At 38.5% G+C, this 23,577-nt stretch overlaps 1 protein-coding gene across 3 annotated transcripts in view; it reads left to right on the top strand.

Annotated features, from left to right (window-relative positions):
• The window catches only part of LOC131686185 (uncharacterized), an 81,189-nt gene extending 59,487 nt beyond the window's left edge, over positions 1–21,702 (top strand). For all 3 annotated transcript variants that reach the window (XM_058970410.1, XM_058970411.1, XM_058970412.1), the window contains exon 6: positions 1,783–21,702. In XM_058970410.1, coding sequence (XP_058826393.1) covers positions 1,783–1,931 — 149 coding nt within the window. In that variant the 3' untranslated portion in view covers positions 1,932–21,702. The remainder of the gene's footprint in view (positions 1–1,782) is intronic.
• The last annotated feature ends 1,875 nt before the right edge of the window (positions 21,703–23,577 follow it).

The following is a 23,577-nucleotide window of genomic DNA, read 5'->3' as shown; positions in this document are numbered from 1 at the left end:
TGACAGTGTTTCAAGCAGAAATATATGCCATGCTAGAATGCACTTACGTATGTCTGAAGAGAAAATACCGGTATGCAAATATCTGCATTTTCCCATATACTCAGGCTGCGCTTAACGCATTAGGGGCTCCTATATGTCGCTCGAAACTAGTATGGGAGTGTATTCTTGCACGCCGACAATTGGCAGACAAAAATCATTTTAATTTATACTGGGTTCCAGGACATTGTGGAGTTGCAAGGAATGAAAAAGCCGATGAGCTAGCAAGAAGAGGGTCTTCCACTAATTTTATCGGCCCAGAGCTATTCTGTGAAGTCTCATCGAGTGCCCTCAAAATGGAATTGAAAAAGTGGGAAATCACAGCTATAAAGAACAATTGGAGTACCACACCTGGACCACGACAATCAAAGAAATTTATCTCACCCAACGAGAAAAAAAAGCCTGGAGTTGCTTAGACTAAACAAAAAAGACGCATCATGACAGGACTACTTACCGGACACGGTCCGAGCAAATATTGTCTTTAAAAAAATGGTAAGCTTACAAACGATACATGCCGCGTCTGCGGATCTGAAAGCGAAACATCAGAGCATCTGCTCTGCGAATGCAGTGCATTGATACAACGCAGACTAGGAGTCCTCGGTAAACGAACATTGGAGCCTTTTGATATTTGGACTGCAAATCCCAAGCAGGTAATAAACTTCAAACGAAGTGGAGTGTCTTACTGGGTAGAGTTTGTATCTCAATAACGACAATCACTCATCAATAGTGATTTGTCATAGTAGATAGTACACTTAGATTAATGAAGGGACATACCACAATACATAGATCTAAATACTGGTCGCAGTGGTTCGTCTCCAACAAAAAAAAAATCGGGGACTGATAAACATACTCACACTTGTAAAGTATAATGCGCACCGCGATTCAGAGCCGTTCACATTACGCTGTAAATTTTTAACAATTGTAAAGGTTTTGTAGGTTTAGTTTGGCATAGAATTTCACTTCCCTGGCTAATCGCAAAGAATACAAAAGTACCAGCGACTCTCGCTGTGGAGGATAGGCCGAAAGAGCATTGCTCTCCAACACAGCTAACAGCCAACGCCCGATAAACTGTGATCAATGGTTTTTTCGAAGCTAGTGGCTATACCATAGACATGTCCTTCCGGTCATTCCGATGGATCCATGCGGTCCATCTCTTTCCGTTTTTTCGACATTAGCGAGAAATAGGGAATATGTATTTAGTTGGTGGTGATGTAGGGTGTGACATGCATATCAAAGGTTTCTGGATTCAAAAGTTATAGAAGGATGTTGGGGATATGTTGCGAGACACGAAATTGAAATAACTTGAATTTATATTTATAATCAAGTAACCGCCTTAAAATGCTATTTATTTAATTTGTTAGGCTAAATTCATGACTATGAGGCTATGGGGACTAAACAGATCATTTCTCCTTCGATAAATGCATTGCTACTTCCTATAAACAGCAGGGTACAAACCCAGGAAAACTATGAACAAGGCAAAAATAAGACAGTAAAAAATACAGTAGAAAATAGTGTGAGGTATATTCGATTTTTCCAAGCTAAAAGAGAATGGCACCAAAAAGAAAGCTTATAAAAACAACTGTCGTACTATCAAGTATCATTAAGTTCGTGTCTTCAGCGTATAGGTCAACGGTCAACCGTTCGAGTGTATTTTCATCGATTTTTCTTTTCCAACCGTGCCCGAACGAAATGTGTTCCGACCGACTAGTATCAAGCTTATAAAAATTTTCTGTTTTTTTTTCACAGCCAACAGCAGTGCGCCCAGCGTAAACAGCAGTAGAAGCACACTGCTTGCGACTATACTTGGGCTTCTAATCATCCGGCTGGCATCATTCACGTCCAGCGGAAGCAGCACAAATCTACGTCGGTTCAGCAGTCAGTTCGCCCTGAGGTAACTAGAAGCCGTAGGCTTTCCGTAGGTTATTTTACACATCGATTGGGATACGGAGAACAAAACCAAAATTTTAACTTTATCGAAATATGCTATTCAAAGGGCAAATGTGAGGCGAGCTAGTCGTGTTCATCGACCTGTAAGTGAAGCGAAAATTGTTGAATGAGTACGATGTGAGAGAATCCTGTTGTTTTAGATAAATAAGTTATAAGAAATTTAAATAATTCAGAATCAAATAAATGTAGAATCGATGAATGTGAGAGAATGGAAACAGTAGTTGTGACAGAAACGCAGATAATGTTAGAGTATCACTTATTTATAACGGCAGTGTGAAAAGCATTCAATTTATTTCATAGAAATCAGCGAAAGGCGTTCAAATTCGTGAGTCTATGAGCAACAGGCGAAGGGCTGGAAACTAACGATTTCATTGAGGTAAATATCTTCATTCCGTTCCGGTTTCGATACTCAACTGACAGTACGCTTTCGTTTGATTTAGTCAAATAGTATTATCATTTGAAACAAAGTCTGTAAATAAAACCCGATTTGCTTCCTATACTTAGTGATTCATCGTTCCACCGTTCGAAATGGGCTGCTCGAGACGGTTTCCATTTCAAACACCTCCCCCGGGGAAAATACAGCAAACGTGCACGAAATCAGGAAATAGATTTGCTCCGTTCCCCTCCCCACGAAACACCACTTCGTTCTTAACGGAGCTCCCGGCCCGAATCGAAATGTCAAAACTGCTGGTTCACCACGGCTGCAACCTTCTCGTTTTAGAACGCACACTCACCGTAATTCCAGGTAAACACAAGCTACCCTCCCCGATATGGGGCGGGGTAGCACTCACGCGAGAAAAAAAATCATACGCGCGGAACCGGTAGTCAGGGTGGAAAACTGAAAATTAAATTCGACATCGTACTGTCGATGGTGTTTACCGGTGAAATATTGAAAATGGTTGCTAATGGCTGAACCCATCCCAACGCGAAGCTAACCACTAATAATCACACAACAAAACGTGCAAGACTCGTTTGAGGTTTGAGGTTTAACGATCTGACAAAGGCCGAAACAGGGGACTGTCAATCGATGATGATAGGGGAGATTGTATCTATAAAACCATTTATTTCCGTGTAGCTTTTCGAGAAGGTCGATCGAAACGAATGGGTTCGTCGCGGGACGAATGTTAAATAAACCACCCTACCGGGACTCAGCAGTATCAGCGTCACGATCAGTAACATTTTTGCTACCAATCAAAAACAGCAATCAGCATCAGCAGTCAGTTATGGAAGTGAAAAACAAGCGCACAAAAACGCGTCAATTTGTTTTTCCGCATATCATCAACGGCACGTGAACCGAAAATATCGCACCATCCACTCAACAAGCGTGGGCCATCCAAGTAGGTTTGGCTCCTGGCTCCCATAGCAAAGCCTTCGTTATCGAAACAAATGATGACGTTATTTATTCGACACGGTTCGGTCTTCCTTATTTCGGTTCGTCTGAGCGTACGTTTCTCGGTAAACAGAGGCAACGTCTGCCACGCCAATACCAGGTAACTAGATTGGTTCCGTACACTGATCTGACTGTTTAAATATGGATCATCGATTCGTGGAAGATGGTTGTCAGGCCCCGAACCGAGCTCGGTTTCCGTTGGAAACAGCACTGCGGCTGTCGCTTCAGTCATTCACACTTTCTCCGATGAGGTGGGTCAAAAATAAAGCAGCTGGTTTTCTGGTAGAGCAATAGGATAATCTAGTCGTCCTTGAAGGAGTAGCAAATGCCTACCGCGGAAATAAGATATGTGGCAATGATTGAAGCGTCGGGTTGGAACATGTGTAGCGTACTGCAGCAGAGAATCGATATTTGATGTTTCGAATATGAAGGACTTACATTAAAGTTGCAGTCAAATCTAAATTGAAACTAAAATTATTTTTGAACAGCATTTCAATAATCATAGCACTCTACTACGGAACAGTAAAAATACTCAAGTAAAAACTTAGTGTGTGCTTTAAAAGAGAAATGTCACAAAAGAATGTTCAAAACTAAAAATACAATTTTCACTTTCATTAAATTGTAAATAAAGTTTGTCAAACGCAATAGGAATGTTGATGATACTTGATGGAAAAGTAGCGAGCTCGAAAATTGTACAGCGATAATTTAAATAAATTATAAATGTATCGTCATCGTCATTGCGTTTAGGAAAAATTTAATCAGCCCACAAGCTTTCTATTTTGCATTTGGTCAAATATTCAACACATGAAAATGTTTTGCAATTGCTTTTCTAGCAATTTGCTCTTATTGTTGGAAAAGCTTAGATCAAAATCGAATGCTGTCCTCTATCAAATAAATGACCGAGAGTCCTTTGATCCTTGTTCTATGTAAGTGTCCGCTATCGCCTACATGGAGTGTCTAAAAATATAAAGCTATATTTATTCTGCACTCTCTCTTGATTACTTAACTGCTGTTTCAAAAGTTTCGACGTGATGTGCGAATTTGAAAAGTGGAAAATTTGAATTCAACGTGTAGATCTCTGCAATAAAACAAAACCCAACCTAATCCCACCCAAACCTGCACTAACCAGAATCTCTGATTGAAATGTTGAGCCACTTGCGATTTGTGGTGTTCCATCAAGCACTGGAAACTGCCCTTTAGATTTCGAATTTCTATAGCAGCACTTCCTCGAGTTGTATTTGAATATAATATATTTCAATTGAAAATATTTAACATTTTCAAGGAACCTCATCCGCCTGTGGTTTATTAGTGTAGAAACAGATATTCTCACAAGGGGATGCCATAGTCGCACTCTTCCTGACCTAAGAAAGGATAATATTTTATCGAGATGAATGGTGTAGCTCTTTGCAGTTTCTTGTTGTAAAAAAGAGCTTAGAGCGTCAGGTCAGAATGACGGACGAACGCGCCGCTTTTCAGCAGTCTTTCTTAAGATTCTCTGTGTACTTGCCACATCGGGCCTTTGCCACTGAAAATATTCGCTCATAGGAGCAAAGGTCCTTGAAACAGGCAACATCGTGGTTCAGTAGATCTACGGCAAAAAAAAACTCGAATCGCGGACTACGCCGTCGATCTCAACTTTGCAGGCGGACATGCAGACACGACCGTTGTTTGACAAATACTTGTCGCCGGTCATTTGCTCATTTAGAAAAGGATATCACAATGCTGAGCGCAATGTGTATGATTTTCAACAGGAAGTCGACGATGACGGACCTTGTTCGACATCCATTTGTGCGTCAGCTGCACCTTTTTCAAGAGAGTTCATTTATGCATTGGCTTTGAGCACGACGCAAAGGAAGTGCGAAAAGAGGACAAAAATTACGAAAGATATAAGAAATTGAAAGACGATTCATGCAATAGTAAAGCAAAAATGTGGTCATCCATCTTTTTCCGATGTATGGCTAGATACTACCGATGGCCAGAGTTAAAAATAATCGACGCTCATGGTGGTGGACTCATGGTGAATAGAAACAATATTCATTGACAAATCCATGTTATTCATTCAGTTGAATATCGTACAATAATATTCATTTCGCTGATTACCTAGGCAAATGTTTCAAAATGCCGATAAAGCATGTAAAATATCAATTATCATCGCTTACTTTGTGCCAGGGCCTACTTTGATGCGTTTGATTCGTTGCTGCACGTTCGCTTCGTGTAATAATCGGAGACGAATGAAAAGCTGCATGGATGAATGGACGATTTGTTCGTTTAACGTTTTCAGCTGCGTCACTGAATATTGAAAATAAATGCAGCCAAATATGATCAATTTTCATTCAATGAATTTGAATATTTGTAACTCTACCGATAGCAAATGGTAAAAATGCGTAAAAACCTGCACAGGTGCGGTGCATCACTTGTGCAAAATAAAAGTCGTGACGGAATTTTGACTTGTAGTTCACTTCTAAAGATATGCACCTTAATCAACAATTCACTAACCAGGTCACAGCTTCTAAAAGTTTTCTCTTCAGTATACTGCTTACTAAGTAAGAATTAGTTTCCAAATTTTCTTGAGAAATGTCATACATACTTTGAAATTGAACGAAAATTGGTTACAACTTCTCCGACTAATGTAGTAATTCGGCTCAATGTTTCCTCCGCGGATTGATTCGCCCTCTATGCCTCGCGCTGTTCCTTTTGTGTGACGAAATAATATGTCTGAGGATCTGGAAGAGGAGTATTTCTCAATGGTTTTTTAACTGAAACTGCTTTGTAAAGTCAGCAAAACTTCTCAACGGCTTATCTATAAACGAAGAAATAGCAAGCTGCATAGTGATAATGCTTTTACTGGTCTTGTTCACGAATTACCTTTGTCCTATCAAAGTTCAATGAATCAACTTCTGTTATATGGGTCCATCCATAAATGACGTATCAATATATGGAGGACGGGGGAGTTTTGTATTTTGTGATGATGTGTGACGACAGAGGGTAGGGAGTCATGTCATGCTACGTAGCTTTTTTAAATGGGAATAGGAGTTGACTTGATGTCACGACAATCTTACCCGTTTTATCCAACTAACATATTTTGTTTTTCACTTTTCAAGGAAAACCCCACTTGCTATTTTTACTTCATTTATCGTTATTTCTAAAAAATGATCAAACTTTTCAATTGATGCCAGCAGCCGGAGCACACCTTCTTTTAGTCACGGTCTATCTCAATGTTTTTGTTGTTTGTCAATGTTTGTTATGGCTAAATTTGGCCAATTCACATAAATTCATCGTTAGTGAGACATCCATCGAGTTAGTACCTCAAGGTATACATTTTTTCGCTAAATCATAATCCAAAGCTCAGGCTTGATTTTCTGAATAGGCAGTTGTGAGAGTTTTCTTGTACTTTTTAATCACTCGAACCACAGTAACTTCCGAATAATCCAGCGTCTTTGTAGTTATCACGTCGAGCTGAAGGATTTTTGAGCAACTGATCAATTTTTTTTACGTTTTCCTGGATTAGGAATATCTATGAACCACGTTAGTCTTAAACTGTGAAGTGAATCGACTGAAAGCGAGCGAAATCTTTTACAAATATATCAGTGAAATGCAAATGCTACCAATTCAATAATAGTCATGACCTAGTAGAACATCAAAAAATCTTAACGAAAAATCTACTGACTTCCCAAAAATTATCAGAGATGTAACAATTTGATGATTGTTTATTTCTACTACTGCTCGAGTCAAAGCTACAAACGAGCAAAGTGAACGATAACAAGTAGCGTCTCGATGTAGTGTGCATTGTCCCAAGAACAAAGGAAACGTTGAATTTATTATAGTCATTATGAGTGAAAACGTGAGTTGCGCTGCTCCGACTTACGGTTGTTGACTTCAAATCTGTTTCTATGCGATCGTTAGGTAGAATATTATCTAGAGGTGAAAATGGAGCTTAGGCTTACGAAAGTCACCTGTTTTCAGTATAAGCACTTATGCAATGCAGTACTGGTACCATTCAATATGTTAGACCAAGCCGAACAATTACTTTTACAGGACTTAAGACTCCCCTGTGTATATGGAAAATGACAATATAGAGGTAAGACTGCATGAGCTACCAACATGTACCCCGTGACCCAACAGCAAAATACACGTCGCAATTCGGAGAAATAAAATCCGACACACCTGATATTCGGAGAAACTTTTCTCGGATATGCCAAACGGTAAAGATGATTGAGAATTGAGAACTACTGTGGTTTGAAAAGAAACTCTCGCTTACTTTTTCGTATTGATTATAGAGGTTTTAACCTTTGGGATAAAAAAGATCTAGCAAAATCTCTGACCCTATATGCGGAGTTTGGAATCGAACGCAGGTGAGCTGCGTACAAGACAATCGATTTATCAACTGCACTGTGGCCGCCCCTTCTCCCGTTCACTCATCCTCTTTTAAGATCCAGTTCGTCTGAACCGTTCGCGAATGGATTGTACATCTCTATTAACGACATGAATAATAACAGAAAAATAATTAACCCAAAAATGCAAAAGGTGCCAGAGAAGTGTTACCTCGTCGCGAAAAAAGCGCTATAGAAAGTTTCCTGTACGAAATCCGACAGACACTCAATAACATTTGGTTTTATTTTTAATTATATTTTGAAAATATATGAAAGACCCACTAACTACGTTAAGTCATCGCTATGAACCGTGCCGAATGAACGAATTATAAACAATATAGCAATTTCATTCAAGGACTGCATCATTTGCTTCGCTATTCGCCACTCTCTAAATATAAACCGTGTTAAGAAATAAGTTTCCAAAATTCGACGCTTTTAAAATTGCTTATTTTCTAAAGCGTCTGCCTTTTACCAGCAGGCTGAAACCGCCTATGATAATATCTAAATCCAAACCAAAGGTTCTAGAAAAGGGTAGACTAGCCCTTATTCATCTCATTAGTCAGGATGTCACACTATTTCGTTGATAGCTCGACTTAGAGTGACAGGATTTCGCTTAAATAGGTATCTTCGTCTTTGCTTCGTGCTTCGATGCTAGCTGTACAATCGTACTTCATTGTACATATACAGTCATAGCAATCTCAATGGTAGGTTGTTATGCAAAACGGTTTATTTTGCCTGAGTTGATCTGCTAAACATTATCAGCGCGGAGTGCCTGATATGGCGGAACTGTATAAAGGTGATTTCCGTTCCGTGAGCCTGAGCTCCGTTCTTAAATGCAGCAGATGTTCCATCTAGTGAATACTCGGTGAAATACGAAAAACCTTAATGTCATTGGTCACGTTATTTGATCGGAGTTCCAATTTGAACTTTTCGAGATTCACATGCCTCGCCAAAACTGATCACCCCGGCAAACAGTTTCCTATGTTCTTCAGACATGCTAAATTAAGGGCAGTTTTTGCCTTTCTCATATAAAGAAAGGCTATGCAATCACTGTAAAAATCGACTTTTTAACCGAGGCCCGGAGGGCCGAGTATCATACACCATTCGATTCAGTTCGTCGAGATCGGCAAATGTCTGTGTGTGTGTGTATGTGTGTGTATGTGTGTGTGTATGTGTGTGTGTGTGTCATTTAAACTCACACAATTTTCTCAGAGATGGCTGAACCGATTTTCGCAAATTTAGTTTCATCTGAAAGGTATAACGCTCCCATAAGCTGCTATTGAATTTTTAGTTGATCCGACTTCCGGTTCCGGAGTTACGGGTTGAAGAGTGCGGTCACACAGCAAATTCCCATATAAACTGGTACCACCATAATGTTCAAATGATGTAAAACATATTAAAATTGATGTAACATTACTCTAGTTTGCGGGTCTGGATCACTAATGATCAATCAAAGCAGCTTTGACCACATTGGCCACCTATGACGGTTCATGACGCCCTCGGGGAACCCGCCAAGTTCCTAAGCTAATATCACACCCATTCCACAACGAATTCTCTACCGATTTTTACGAACTTAATTTCAAATGAAAGATACAGTAATGCCATTGACTGCTGCTGAATTTCATTCTGTTCTGACTCTTGCTTCCGGAGTTACAGGGGTGTTAGTAAGGATACACTGGAATTTCCCATATAAATCGGTACAATCGTAATACCTCAGAGGCTAAAAACTATTGAATGGGTCACCAAATTACTTCTAATCGCAGATCTAGATCACTGATTGCCAATCAAACATTCTTTGAATATATTGTCCACTATCGACGATTCCGGAAGTCCGGAATTCCGGGCATATTCCACAATTAAAGTCACATCGGTTCTTCGGTGATGACTGAACCGATTTTCTCAAACCAAGTCTCAAATGGAAGGCAAAATATGCAGTTGAGTATTGCGTAGCCGCCCCTTACCCCCCCCCCTCCCCACCTTGCCCTTACACCTCCCTCCTTCATCACTCCCCTCTTCTTGGATCACCCTCACGCCCAGATTTCCTTCATCCACCCCGTATACCGAAATAAGATGAAGGATTTCTGACGCATCCTCCACACCCACTCTACTAAACCCCCATTCCCTACACGTTCAAACGCATTCCACCAACCTTTGCAAATTATAATCACATGAAGATAACATTGAACTCATGCTGATTAAGCTAATTAAATATTATTCTTTTGCCTTTCTTATATAGAAAGGTTATGCAATTGCTCCAAAAACCGACTTTCTAACCGAGGCCCGGAGGGCCGAGTCTCATATAACATTCGACTCAGTTCGCTGAGATCGCAAAATATCTGTGTGTATGTATGTGTGTATGTATGTATGTGTGTATGTGTATGTGTGTATGTATGTGTGTGTATGTGCGGATTTGTTAACAAAATGTCCACATCGGTTACTCGGAGATGGCTGAACCGATTTTTACAAACTAAGATTCAAATGAAAGGTATAATATTACCATAGGTTGCTATTGAATTTCATTTTCAACCGACATCTTGTTCCGAATTACGAGTTGAAGAGTATGGTTACAAAACAAAATTTGTTGATTTTTCCAAATCAGTTTCTCGGAATTTTCTGAACCGATTTTGACAAACTTAATTTTAAATGAAAGGTCCATCAGCTGCTGTTGAATTTTGTGTGGATCCGAGTTCTGGTTCCTGAATTACAGGGTGATACGTACGATCACGCAGCAAATCCCGATTCTAACGAATTCTGCGATGAATGTAAAAAGGTGATTTTTTTTCCAAAATGTAAACACAACTGTTGAATTTGTAGATCTAGGTCCCCAACAGTCATTCAAAGTCTCTTTGGCCACACTGGGCACCATCGACGGATCCGGAAGCATCCAAATTCAGAATAACGGTTATATTGGTTTCTCGAAAATGGCAAGACCGATTTGATCAACTTAGTCTCAAATGAAAGGTGATGCGTCCCCGGAAACTGATATTAAATTCCATCTCCATCCGACATCCGGCTCCGGAGTTACGGGTTGTGGAGTGCGATCACATAGAAAACTCCGATTCAAACCGATACCGCGATGAATGCAAAAAGGTGCTCTTATATATGCTTACCAAGTGTAATAAGAATGAAAGACATTTCCATAAAGTTATATTGTACGAACCAGCTATTAAATCTTTGGAGAAATGAGAAAGGCACAATTGCACCTTTAGGTGGATTAAAACAGATTTTTGTCGTTCGTTTCGCGCTGATCCGGATCACCAAACCAAGAATTATTTAAATTTGCTAAATTATCGCTTCCTGGGTATACCAAATTTCACCTCATCGATGAACCATCTGGTTCAAAGGCTATGCCTTATATTCCATTTGCGTTAAATCTAACTAAACTACATCAAAACAATCGTAAACATCACACACATGAAAGAACCTCATCAGTCGTAAGAAGAAGGCGCCCAGTTTAGCACTCGCAGTAAATAATCATGTGAAGGCAAACAACTGGTAAAGACTAGCTTCACATCAAACATAGCATTTTCCAGAGCCGAATTTTATGTCCAAATGAAAACTCAATCTCTGCAATTAGCAATTAGTTGAATAACTGAAATATTTGAGTAGTTATACCTGGAATTGCATTACAATGTATTATCAAGTTTATATTTATAGTTTGGCCGCACTGCTGATTCTTTCCTGTGTGCTGGATGCAAAAAGTTTGATTTAATTGTGGTAATGTATCGGAAAAACATGGCGATAATGTGTACCATATTCTCAAATAACCTATTATAACATTAGACCCATCATAGCGTTTAACGGGTCCTTTTGAAGTGAATTAATTATAAATAGATTCTCCAACTAAAATAAGAGTAGGGAGACCGGGGCTAGTTGGCGGTGTTTTCATTTTTCAATTTTTACTACTTTGATGTAGGTAGATTTTGCAAAATTGTCTCCACTTTTAGAGACAAAAATATGTGACGCGAAAAACCCGCCAACTTACCCCGGCCCCGGGGTAAGTTGGCGGTATGTGAGGATACGCCAAAAACTAAACAATCAAATGGAGATTCAATTACTTCAAGGGTCCTTTTGGAACGTGCTGTATGTCTTTTTGAGAAAACTTTATATTAACCGATATTTGCCGTTATATTTCATTTTCAATACCCCGGCGTTTTGACTTTGATGCGTACTCCCTGATCAAAAGCAAATTTTCGAAATTCTTCATACAATTGGCCGGAATAAATGTCTAAATAAATGGGCCGATTTTGGATACAATTTCAAATTCATGCCTTTTGAAGTGTTTCTGAACTTAGATTTTTCAGCATTTTTTGTGAGATCTAACTGGTTTGGTGACTTATTTTGTACAATTTTTGAAGTATAAGGCCATCAAAATTTAGTAAAAAATGCAATTTTTGACATTTTTCATTAGTTTTTCTTAATAACTAGGTATCTACAAAATTTTAAATGTACAAGAAACACTTCAAACAGTTGAGCCGAATATAGGGACGTAATTTTGCTGATGAAAACGTAAAGCTACGACTAATAGAGTTTGAGTTATTGAAGAATAATGCGCATTCTCGGCATATTGGACTTATGGAGAACGGTTTATGAGTTTGTGGTTAAGCATTATCACGACATCCTACATGTAGTCTGGTCATGCGACGAGTATTGTGATGCCAGATCATAGCTGAACGATTTCGTTTGGATTCTGGATGTGCTGCTGATAAATATTCAAAATTTAATTATTCTTCTCCTTTTTTTATCATTTTCTGATCTCTATTACGAGACTGTCGGAAAATTTAATGCTGCATAATTGAAAACCAAATGCTAATCGACCTGGAAGTCAGCCGAGATCTTCCGTGTACTTTCTTCTACTAAATCCTCCTTTTGAATATCGCTCTTGTGAACGACCCCGTTATGAGCGTCTTTCCAAAGAATTGATATCTCATGTGGTTGTCTTTCCAAAGAATATTTTGGATGCCTTCAAAATTCCGGAGAGTGTTTCTCCTAGTTTTAATTGTTAAATTAAAAAATCTTTCTTGTTATAAATGTATTCAAAGTCTTCAAAAATGTTTTTTATTGCCTCCTTTAGTCATAATAAAATTCTGTTAATATTTTAAGTCTTAATATACAAAAAAATCAAATTTCAAAAAAAATTATGCTGTAATGTCCTAGTTTTAAAAACATTAAATTGTAGAACAATAAATTTGTTGGCACAGTCAAGCTAACGTAAACGTGCCAGTTAAAATAAACAATCTGAATAAAAATGCGACGGACGAACTTAAATAAATTCTTCATTTGCGTAAAGAGACAACATTCACTGTTGCATTGTTCCCAAATGCATCGTCAAGAGTTATCTTGAATTTCTAAATACACCGCGTATTGTTTCGTACATATCTGCAACGAACTACGAAGTCAGATTTTGAATTCTGAAATAGCGCAGGATTCTTGATGGTAACTAGGGCATTCAATAGTTTGACATGTCGTCCTCTAACGAGATATTTCGACTTTTGCATTTTGTACTTACAAAATATATCATGGAGTTTTAGAGGATATTTTCTACAACGAGCTATGAAAAGGAGCACGATGCACGTTTGAATTTTCCATTTAAGTTGAAACAAGTCTAGTAAGGATCGAATTCTACGGTTTTTATTTTTTTAGAGCTTTTGCCTAGAACTTAACTCCAATAGGTCGATAAATGAAAAATGATGTCATGTGTAAAAATGAGGATAGAGGTTTTTCCAAAATAATAAAATGAATATTTTTTTTAAAGATAATATTTCGTAGCGTGCTTACCGATAGTGATAAAAAATTATAATAATTAGGGGGTAAAACAAAATTTAATGATTCGAAATCGAAAATCGAACGGGGAATGCGTGTCAAAATTAACCAGTAACAATTTAATATATGCTAAAAAGTAAGTTATTTAATATATGTTAAAAAAGTAAGTTACAGTTAACGGGCGCAGTCTGCTAAACAGAACACGAGAAAGTACATTCAGGGACGTAGCGTGTTCTATTGTCGCCCTTGGCGGAGTTGCGCCTTTTTGGTGTTTACTTTGGCTCCTTTACAGTCAACACTACCATTCATTGAATTGTTCAAGTTTTGACGTTCAGTGGGCCGAAGAAAAGCGATTCGAATTAAATGCTTTTTTACATATTCGTAATGAGGGGAATTGCACTCGAGAAGTGCGCGAAGATTGTGAGAATTCTACAGGACGGCACAGTGGGCAGAATGCTACTTTCAACGCTCAAATCCTCTAGCGCCCTGGGTATGTATCCTGAAGGATTTGTGTCTTCGGAAAAGTATCTTGGATGAAAATAAGCATTATTTTGACAACTGACTGATAAACGTTTCTTGCAAAGAATAAGCACAGCCATATGACTGAACTACAATTCGGAAAACTGCAGAAAGGACTAGACACAGCAGTAATTTAAATAAGATTACTTTATAAATTACTTGATAAATTTATTCTCAGTTCGAAATATTATATTTGCATTCGAAAACAAGAAAATATTTACATATATTTTAGTTTACTCAAAAATTCTCTAGCGAAGTAGGAACTATTTAACTTGAATTATATTTTTTTCCTCATTTCATTTGTCTGCAAAAGGCCCATCTTGCCCCACTTTTTTCTCTTCGTGATTATAAAGTTAAAGGTTTTTACTAGTCACAAACAAAATTCCAGCTGCCGCCATCTGCCGCTTCGTGGGTTATTACAAATTTTGTGGAACATGTTTTTTAATATTTTTGATGAAAACAACCTTAAAATGTCATGATAACATTTATCACTCTTTTAAGCATTTTTATTATTGAAAATTTTCGAAGAGTTAGGGATAAAACATTCATTTCTAGATATATTTTTCATAAACAAATGTTAAAATTCATTTTCTCGAGTATTTTTTTAAATGTCATGTAGTGCCATCTACATAGGTTATAAAGTATAAATGTCTTCAGTACATGTGTTAGAAATATCAAAACAAACAACTTTGCCGAAGAAAGTTTTTTGATAGAACACCTCTACCAAAGATAGAACTGATCTAGATCAGTTTCTACTTATCTAGATCAAAACCAAAGTTGTCAAAATAATGATCATTTCCATCTAAGATGCTTTGCTAAAGACACTAATCCTCCAGGATATATACCCGGGGCGGTAGAGATTTTGAGCGTCGAAAGCTTGCCCCACTGTACGACGTCTGAATTTGATAAAATCACGAATAAAATTGAATTTGCTTATTTTTTCTTTCATCTCATTTCATTTCACATATGATTAAAAATCCTTGAAACATTTTTGAAGTCGTAAATTGAAAATCCAAACTTTAAAAATAAGGTTCCATTTTTGGCACGGTTCCGGTTTTGGCAACTGAAAAAAATAAAATTGTTGCCAAAAACGGAATCCTACTGTAACTATCAAACTTCGTTAACAGATGAGCAAACTATCACTATAATATCTAACTTTTTAATCAACACGTAGCTCTCAAAGTTTGGAAACAATAGTTTTGACCGTCTTTCGTTTGAATTTTCAATAGATTTTTTTTGAGTACTCTTCTTCAGGGTCTAAAATTAATAAATTCTACACTATATAACGCCACCGTAATTGTCAAATTTTCAATGGTTTAATTGTTACGTAAACAAATTTTAAAATATTTTTATTATGAAACATCGAAATTACTGGAAACTACTAATATAAGTGCAAAAATTCATTTCAATAGTGCACGTTGCCGCGAGGTACAAATCCCCGACTACATACATTCCATTTGAACCAATATATTCTGATTCCTGATTTTGATTCTCGCACGTTACTGTGATATGCATTTGACCGTAAACGGAGATTTTGAATTTAGCCAAGCAAAACTGAATTTCAAATTCAATATTTATTTTATTTCTGTAGTACATGACTTTTCGTGAAAAAAATATTGGGACTCAAATATTGGGATCACAAAAAATGCTACACACAACCATAGTTCACCAAATACTCAAGGTTCTTCAAATATGTTGAAAGGTATTTGACTCCTATGATCAGATTTAGGGTGAAGGAAGGGTCGATTGGATCAGACTGTTTCAATCACACTTTCACAGACATTTTTAAAATTTTTCGGAGTTTTGCTCCTTCATGACGGGCTTTTTTGGTACGGCGGAGTGTCGCAGAAAAATAACAAAATTAAAACTAGTTTTTCGCGTTTCGGATTCTCCTCAACAGTATATACTTTTGTTTCATTAGTATACTACTCATGATCGCATATTTGTCCCCTTTTCTATGGGATTTCCTATTTTTGAGGGACAGGCTTGCGATCATAGGCAGTATAGGAGTTTTTTAGTACTATTCAGAGCAAATAAAGGCGCTATAACCTAGGCTTATTAGCCAGGACAAGGTGTAAATACCTCTGTCCCATCCCAAAGGACCAAAGGAGTGACATTAACCTTCTTAGCAAAGTCACTCCCAACAATTTATCATACATATCCCCTTCAAACTGAAGCGGTCGGTACGGTTGTCCTCGTTTCTTCCTCTTTTAAAATTCAAAACAATTCGTTAATTAAATTATTCATTAAATGAATAATTTTATTACCGTCTATTTTTGAAACATCTTCAAACCCAACTCTGCACAGCAGGCCTGGCCGTTTTAATATTTGCGACATATGAAAATATACTTCAAATATTAATATTGACAAGAAAAACACTACAGAATAACTGCAGTGTTTTCCAGGATGCTTTTCAATACTGGCTGTGTAAGGGTTAGAATAGAATAGAATAGTTTACTTTGGCTCCTTTACAGTTCAACTTTCGAACAATTATTTAGCATGTACTTGGAAATGGCACAGGGATTTTAAATTTTTTTTGCTTATCCCTATTATTTTGCCCTTGTGGGGGCCAACTCGTCCAACTGAACGCTACGGGTTTGTAGCCCTATCATTTTCATATACTCTGAAATACCGGCTCCGACTGAAATCGAAGTATATGCGAGTCTTATCAAGCCGCTAGTAAAATATCTTGTAAAATTCATAAGTGGGATAACTAAATAAATAGTTTGAGAATGAGAGCAAAAATGTGTAACAGATCCTGCAACAATCAAATTTTTTTTCGATAAAAAAAATAAAAGAATATTTCAGTATATTGATCCAAACCATGACATTCCTAACGATAATCAACAATTTTCGAAAACTGTTTAACCGATTGCCGTTTGAGCCAAATCATGTACGTAAACTTCTATAGTGTCATTTTCGATGTGTGCGGGAATGCTTTATTTAACATTGCCGCATTTGGTGATGTGATGTGATGGATATTGTTCTGCGAAACAAATCGCTCAGCTTGGTATTAACCAACATTAAACATTAGTTCCGGAACACACAATATTTGATATTATGCATTTGAAGGGTTTTGAATTCTGCCAGATTGATTTCCATCTGCACTTTTAGTAACTGTAGGAGAAAAAAGGAGTAACTGAAAGTAGTGCGGTGGAATGTGATAGATAACGGATTATAACGTCATAAAGAAGCTTGAATGGCGCAACGCTAAGGAGGACGAGCTCTATTTCCATAACCCAATCAGGATTGGAAATCATAGCCCATTTTCTTTTTTTTTCGAGAGTTGTCCTACTGGAGCTATAGAGCTAGGTTCTCGGAAGGGCTCCCCGTCAGAATCACATACTACAATTTGCAGACGAGACAGGCAATGTCGCCCACTAAAACACTGCATTAGGCCAATTGTAGCGGGCCGTGATTCTGAATGTGATATTCATTGTACGGTTCAGGTATGTGCGGGCGCAGGGACTCGCGATCGCGTGTATCATCGCGAAGGGCTCGAACATTTGTACGTTAACGTGCTCGATCGCGTGTGCGTTTGTATGTCGCGTGTGATAACGTGTAACTTCGCATGTATAAATTCTATTTCATAACCGTGTGCCTTTCGCATATTCGCGTGTGTTCTAGAATGATCGCGCGCGGACCGTGAATCTGATACTTAATTTTTTTTGTGTACGGTTTAGATTCCAGAAGAAAGTGGGTTCTTCCATATCATTAGAGTTCCCAATCATGTCGCCGTAGAACGCGTGGTCTAGTGGATATTTTTTTGATTGGTTTAACAGAATGTATGGACCTAAATTGCTAGAATGAAGGCTAAAGATTTCCGGACGTGACCGATTCATGATCGCGTGCGTTTGCGGGTTCGCGTTTGAGACCGCGATTGTAACTTCGTAAGTACTAAAACGTTCATACAATTGCCGGGTGTTATCAAGTTTACGCGATCGCGGGCATAAGTGTACGTAGATGATCGCGAAAGGCTTAAGCGTTGGTATGTTGACGTGTTTGTCGCGTGTGCTCGCATGTATAAATTCGATTTTGAAACCCTGCGGCCATTCATATATTCGCGGATCGTCATTCTGATCTTTAGTTTTCGGTGTACGGATCACATTCTGACAGGGAGAGAGTTACCCCATATCACTAGAGTTTCCGGTCACGTCGCCATGGAACGTTTTGTCTAGTGGATATGGGAGTTATTTTTCATTTTTTTTTTATTAATTAACAAGGGCCTAGATTGTTGGTACCGAGGATAGAGACTTCCGGACGATCCCGATTCATGATGGCGCGAGCGCGGGAGTTTGTAGGTTTATGAGTGTTGAGATTTTCACCATATCACCGGGGTGTAATCATGTTCGCAAATTCGTGTGCATAGGTTGCTTGGAAAATCGCGAGGGGCTCTAACGTTTGTGCGCTAACGTGATTTTATAACGTGTGTTCTTGAGTGGTCGCGCGAACCGTGAGTCTGATATTAAACTTTCGGTGCGCGGTTAAAATTCTGGCAGAGAGTGGGATCCCTTATATCGATAGGGTTCCCGGTCATATCGCCATGAGACGTGTTGTCTAATAGGTGTGAGCGTATTTTCTTAAATGGTCCAGCTGAAGGCACGGACCTAGGCTTCTAGGATCAAGAATAGACTTCCGGACGTGATCAATTCGTAATCGCGTGCGTGAGGGCATTTTTATAGGTTCCCGCTTGAGACCGCGTTTGAGAATGTGTGAGTGTTAAGACGTTCACTATCACCATCTTTGCTGACCCAGCTGAAGGCGGGTGTAGAATGGCAGTATAGGACTCGAAAAGAAGAAATAAAGGGCAACATATGAGAGACGTAATAGATTAGATAGGTACAAGACACAGCTGAATTCATGATCATCACATGAAAGACATGCATTATTACTTCAAACTCTTCCAATACTTGAATAGCCAACCACCACACATAGCACATCCTTTCTCAATTATCTATTTGTTACTGGTTGATTGTCGGCTATGAGAGGGTAAATAGAGGAAAGGTATAGAACAGAAAAAAGGCTCATATCAGCTCTCCCGGCTTCCTCGATACACCACTATCGAGGCGTATTGTAATCAACATCTTGAAGCGGATTTCTTATATAAATAAAATCCTGAGTCATAATGATTGGTGGATTATTAACATGAGAACTAATTAACCTGTAGTAATAGTAGTGCTTGGTGCAAATAGAAACTAAAAAGAGTGAAGGTCCTTATATTTAGATAACTATTGAATCTATTGTGGCTTGATGATGTTTACAATATTGTCAATCCCATCAGCCTGCGAGAGCGATAAAGAAATAGATATTACATGCATCTAAACAACTTTTAGGTGTTTGGTGATGTGGTTCACGTAGATTGGATTTCTTCAAAAACTACGTGTTTCAGTTTATTAAGTTGATCTAGTTGAGCACTACCTACTGACTGTTTAAGAGTAGGTTCCATCCATCAGAGATTGCCATCTCTGTTTCTGAAAACAGCGAATCCGATTCGTTATAGACGAGTGTTACTCGCCATCTTCACGAGCGACAGAGCGATTTAAGAGATAAAAACACCTTCAGTCTGATCATCTCTTATGGATGACAGTCCATTGATCCGAATCGAATGACTCGATCACTATGCTCAAGATCAAATGAGTCCTCGAACAACCGAACCAGTATGTTCCCCCATTTGAAAGTAGAAACATCCATATCAGCCGTTCGCCAAAACACTCGATCGAATGATTATTAGTCACGAGATTCGAAGATCAATGAACCAGCACTCGCTCGGATCGGACTCTTATCGACCAAGCAAGAGTACGCGCCCATCAGGCTCACCACCCAGGGAATCATAGCCCATTTTCTAAGTATAAAAACTTGTAGGCTAGAAGTGGGTATACAACCAAAACGTCAATGGATTCTGAATTCCTAAAAGCTAGGAATAACGAAAAAATCCGCAGGCAAAAAATAAGCTGCAATAAAGTACCGCTGACTGATCGGTGGGCTATTTAGCACGACCGAAAATAACCAAAAGTGCGGCTATTTTCGGGTAGAGATTCTCGGCTCCTAAAGAACCCGATTGGCCAGTTGAGTAGCCGTGCGACTTGAAGGCTACCAGAGATTCTAACTCTGTCTCTGTAGGTGTGGACTGCTCGATAAACCACTTTTCATATATTGAGACGCCGATTGGCCCGGCGACAGCGAGAGCAGCCGTGTTTTCTTCGGAAGCACTAGCATTTCGTGGGTTATTGTCCATTAATGTATTATATGGATGCATTCAGCGAAACGAAGCCATCTTGATAAGGCAACTTACACGCGACTTTGGCAAAAATCAAAAGAGATCAACTGTACTGAAAAAAGGTAATCAAGGTTGCCTAGGGTTTGTGAAGACCGAACGATGCAACCATTGATCTTATGACACATCGACACTAGTGAACAATTTGTTCAAGATTTGTGTGGTACGAAGCAAATTGTCTTGGAACTCTGCCTGATCTCCTGGCTAGGGACATTCTAATAAAGCCTTAGGATCCTCAATGACATGCGAAATTCTCGCATTAGTGCATATGTGGGAAAAAAGCCTTTTCGTTTTTACATCGTGATCAACTGGTGTAGTGCAAAAGAGAAAGCACCCATATTACGATGTTTGAATGAGCGTAGCACCGAGTACAGCGGTGTACTGCCGTTATAAGCTTAATTGTTCCATGTTCTATGGGATTCCCTATATACATGGGACAATTATGCTTAGAACGGTCGTGTAGTGCTCTGTCAAAAACGAAAATGCCATAAGCAGGAGTATGGAGAGGTACAATGATTATATCTTCGCGCATCTACACGCATCCAAGTGAGCCTTGCCTTACAGTGGCGACGTACCCTTCGAGCACAAAGAGCGAAAGAAAATCAATGTGTGATAATAATCCATGGGGTTGCCGTCTTAGCACCTTCTTTAATACGTTTCCATTAAATATTTAATTTGTTCAGTTCCAGTGATGTATTTCATTTAGCGAATCTATAGACAAATTCCACAAGCTACTACGGTTTACCTAACGTGCTGTCAAATATGACAAATCTCGTGACTTATCTCTTTAGTGTACCGTACTGGAATCGGTTTTGTAATAAAGTAAATTTCACGTGTTTCGCACAAATTTGCGCAGGCAAAACTTCATCCATTATTCAGATATATTTCAAAACGTGTCAGATCACATCAATGAAACTTCATACAGATTAAAAACGTTCATTTCCACCCTAATTGGATAAAATTTGCCATGAATAAATAAAATCTATCAACATTAGTCTCTGGTTTAAACTTTCAAACAAGCATCGACCAAATGGAAGGGTGCTCACAAAAACCTCCAACATTTAAATTCGTGGAAACTATTTCTATCCTATTATACCTAAATACGAGCCTTGATGCGCACGAAAATAGCAACAAAGTCCCTGCAAAAAAAAGCGAAACAAAACCCACTCAACACCGCATATTTCATCATATCAAAAGCACGAAATCATATCAATATCATTCGTCATTCAATTAAAATCATGTGGTGAAAGCCGATAAACCGATTGTACATAAATTATGTGATAGATTATGACCAAACGATATCTCTCCTCCCAAAAAAACCCGACAGCACAATCCCCCCGCCCCCTGGACAGGGAAAATGATTCTTCTTTTCAAAGTGATGCGTAATCCAGATCCTCCCAAAGCCAGCAAATGAAAACAACAAAAAAATCTTTTTTCATGTGCTCTGCGGCGAGGATCCGACACCACCATCAACTATAATAACCGCCACACACTTCCACCCCATTTGTTACTGAGGCTGCCTCATGTTTTCCACTCCCCGAGCAAGGTATTCATCTGAATATTCTAATCAGGTATTATCATATCAACACACATCCACACACACACACACAGGCAGACAACTCACGGCAGAGGGAGCAGCCATTCTATAAATTTTGATAAAACGATTAATTTCCAGCCTTTGGTTTCTGATGCCGTCGATGAAGTACCGAAATGTTGGCTAGGTGGCAGAATGGGTGAGGCGGGACACTGCTGAAGCTGAATAATTATGAATGTAATTAAATCTCATGAATATGTATGTATGTGTACAGTTTTAAACCTTGTTTCTATCGAGCATGACAAAACGGGAACAGACCGTTTTCAAAGCTTATTGTACTTCGGGAGTGCGACTTTAAACAAGCGGAAATTAATATCCCCCGTCCTTGAATGAAAAAATATGAAAAAACACCCACACATCATGTATGCAACATATCGCGGAAATATAAAACTGTTTTCATATCAAAAATGTAATGATGAACAATTAAAGTCTTACCAGAATACAAGCGAGCGAAAGGTTGAAGAATGAAGTGAAATACTTAGGTAAGCTTTCTCTACAAAAATAAAAACATACAGCGCGAACTAAAAAAAAACATTTATTTCCATTCACAAACTAAGGTCGTGCTGACTGAAATACTAGCATAATCACATCGAAACAAATCCAATCAATTCTGTACTGTTTCTCATTGTTCAAGCGATGCTTACCCAAACATTTGCTATCACAAATTCAGCCAGGTTATATCAAAGAAGCGGAATAAGAACTCGAGTGCCATGGTGTAACATCAAACAAAAAAAAATCAAAATATAAATCAAGAAAGTGGTCGGAACAGAACACAAAAAACCAAACAAGTTGAAAACTGTATAGCAGAGAAACGAACAAAACTTATAGAAAAAATAAAACATCAGTCATTAGCAAGTGCCGGGAAGCAAATCTCGGCTAAGTGTTTAAGTTTTAATTAAACAAAGAACAATCTTTCATTATTATGGAAAAATAAAAATATTGAAAAAGAGTAACGATTTTCGCGGACTATTTTCATTTTATCCGAAAGCAGTCAGTTTCAATCGCAGTAAGCGAAAGTCAACAACGAATTTCGACAACAAAGGTAAGTTTGCTTTTTTCTATCCTCACAATTATTGATTTTATATTAGATACCAACGAGAAACAAATAAAACCAAATTAAATCCCCCCCCAGTTCCATTGGACCGAACCAAAACGATACCGAAACCGTCCAGGTTAAACAACTTTACTCATTTCATTTTTTCCACTCAGCATTCATTCGACTACATTTACTGCTGTCGTAGCAAAAAAAAACCCTTTAATTACACCCCCTATTTTGACCACATTCAGCATTCATTGCAACTCTAAATCCGGTCCGGTGTACCACTTGATTGTCCTTACATAGCTATTTTTTTTCCTGGACCTCCTTCCACCGGATTCTACGTGTTGGAAAACACAGAAGAGCTGAGGAAAACAGAAAGTCTTGATCGCCCTCCCTAACAGTGTGGAACAATCTCCGATTCGGATCGGTTTCAAGATTAGGTCATCAAAAATTTACAATTCGTTAAAAAAGTCAATATTGTCGGAACCGATCCATCCAAGCGGAAAGCCCAATATAACCACGAAACTGCAAAACGTTTCCCGGCGTGCTCGGAAAAAGCAAATGAGCAATACGCTGTGGGTGCAGCAGAGATTTAGAATCCATAAAAATTTACACTCCAGCAGGTCTTGCGTTTGAGCTTGGGGC

The sequence above is a fragment of the Topomyia yanbarensis genome, chromosome 2 (assembly GCF_030247195.1).
Source record: "Topomyia yanbarensis strain Yona2022 chromosome 2, ASM3024719v1, whole genome shotgun sequence".
NCBI classification, from domain to species: Eukaryota; Metazoa; Arthropoda; class Insecta; order Diptera; family Culicidae; genus Topomyia; species Topomyia yanbarensis.
Note: the sequence above shows the minus strand (reverse complement) of the source record. Positions and strands in the feature narration are given on the sequence as shown.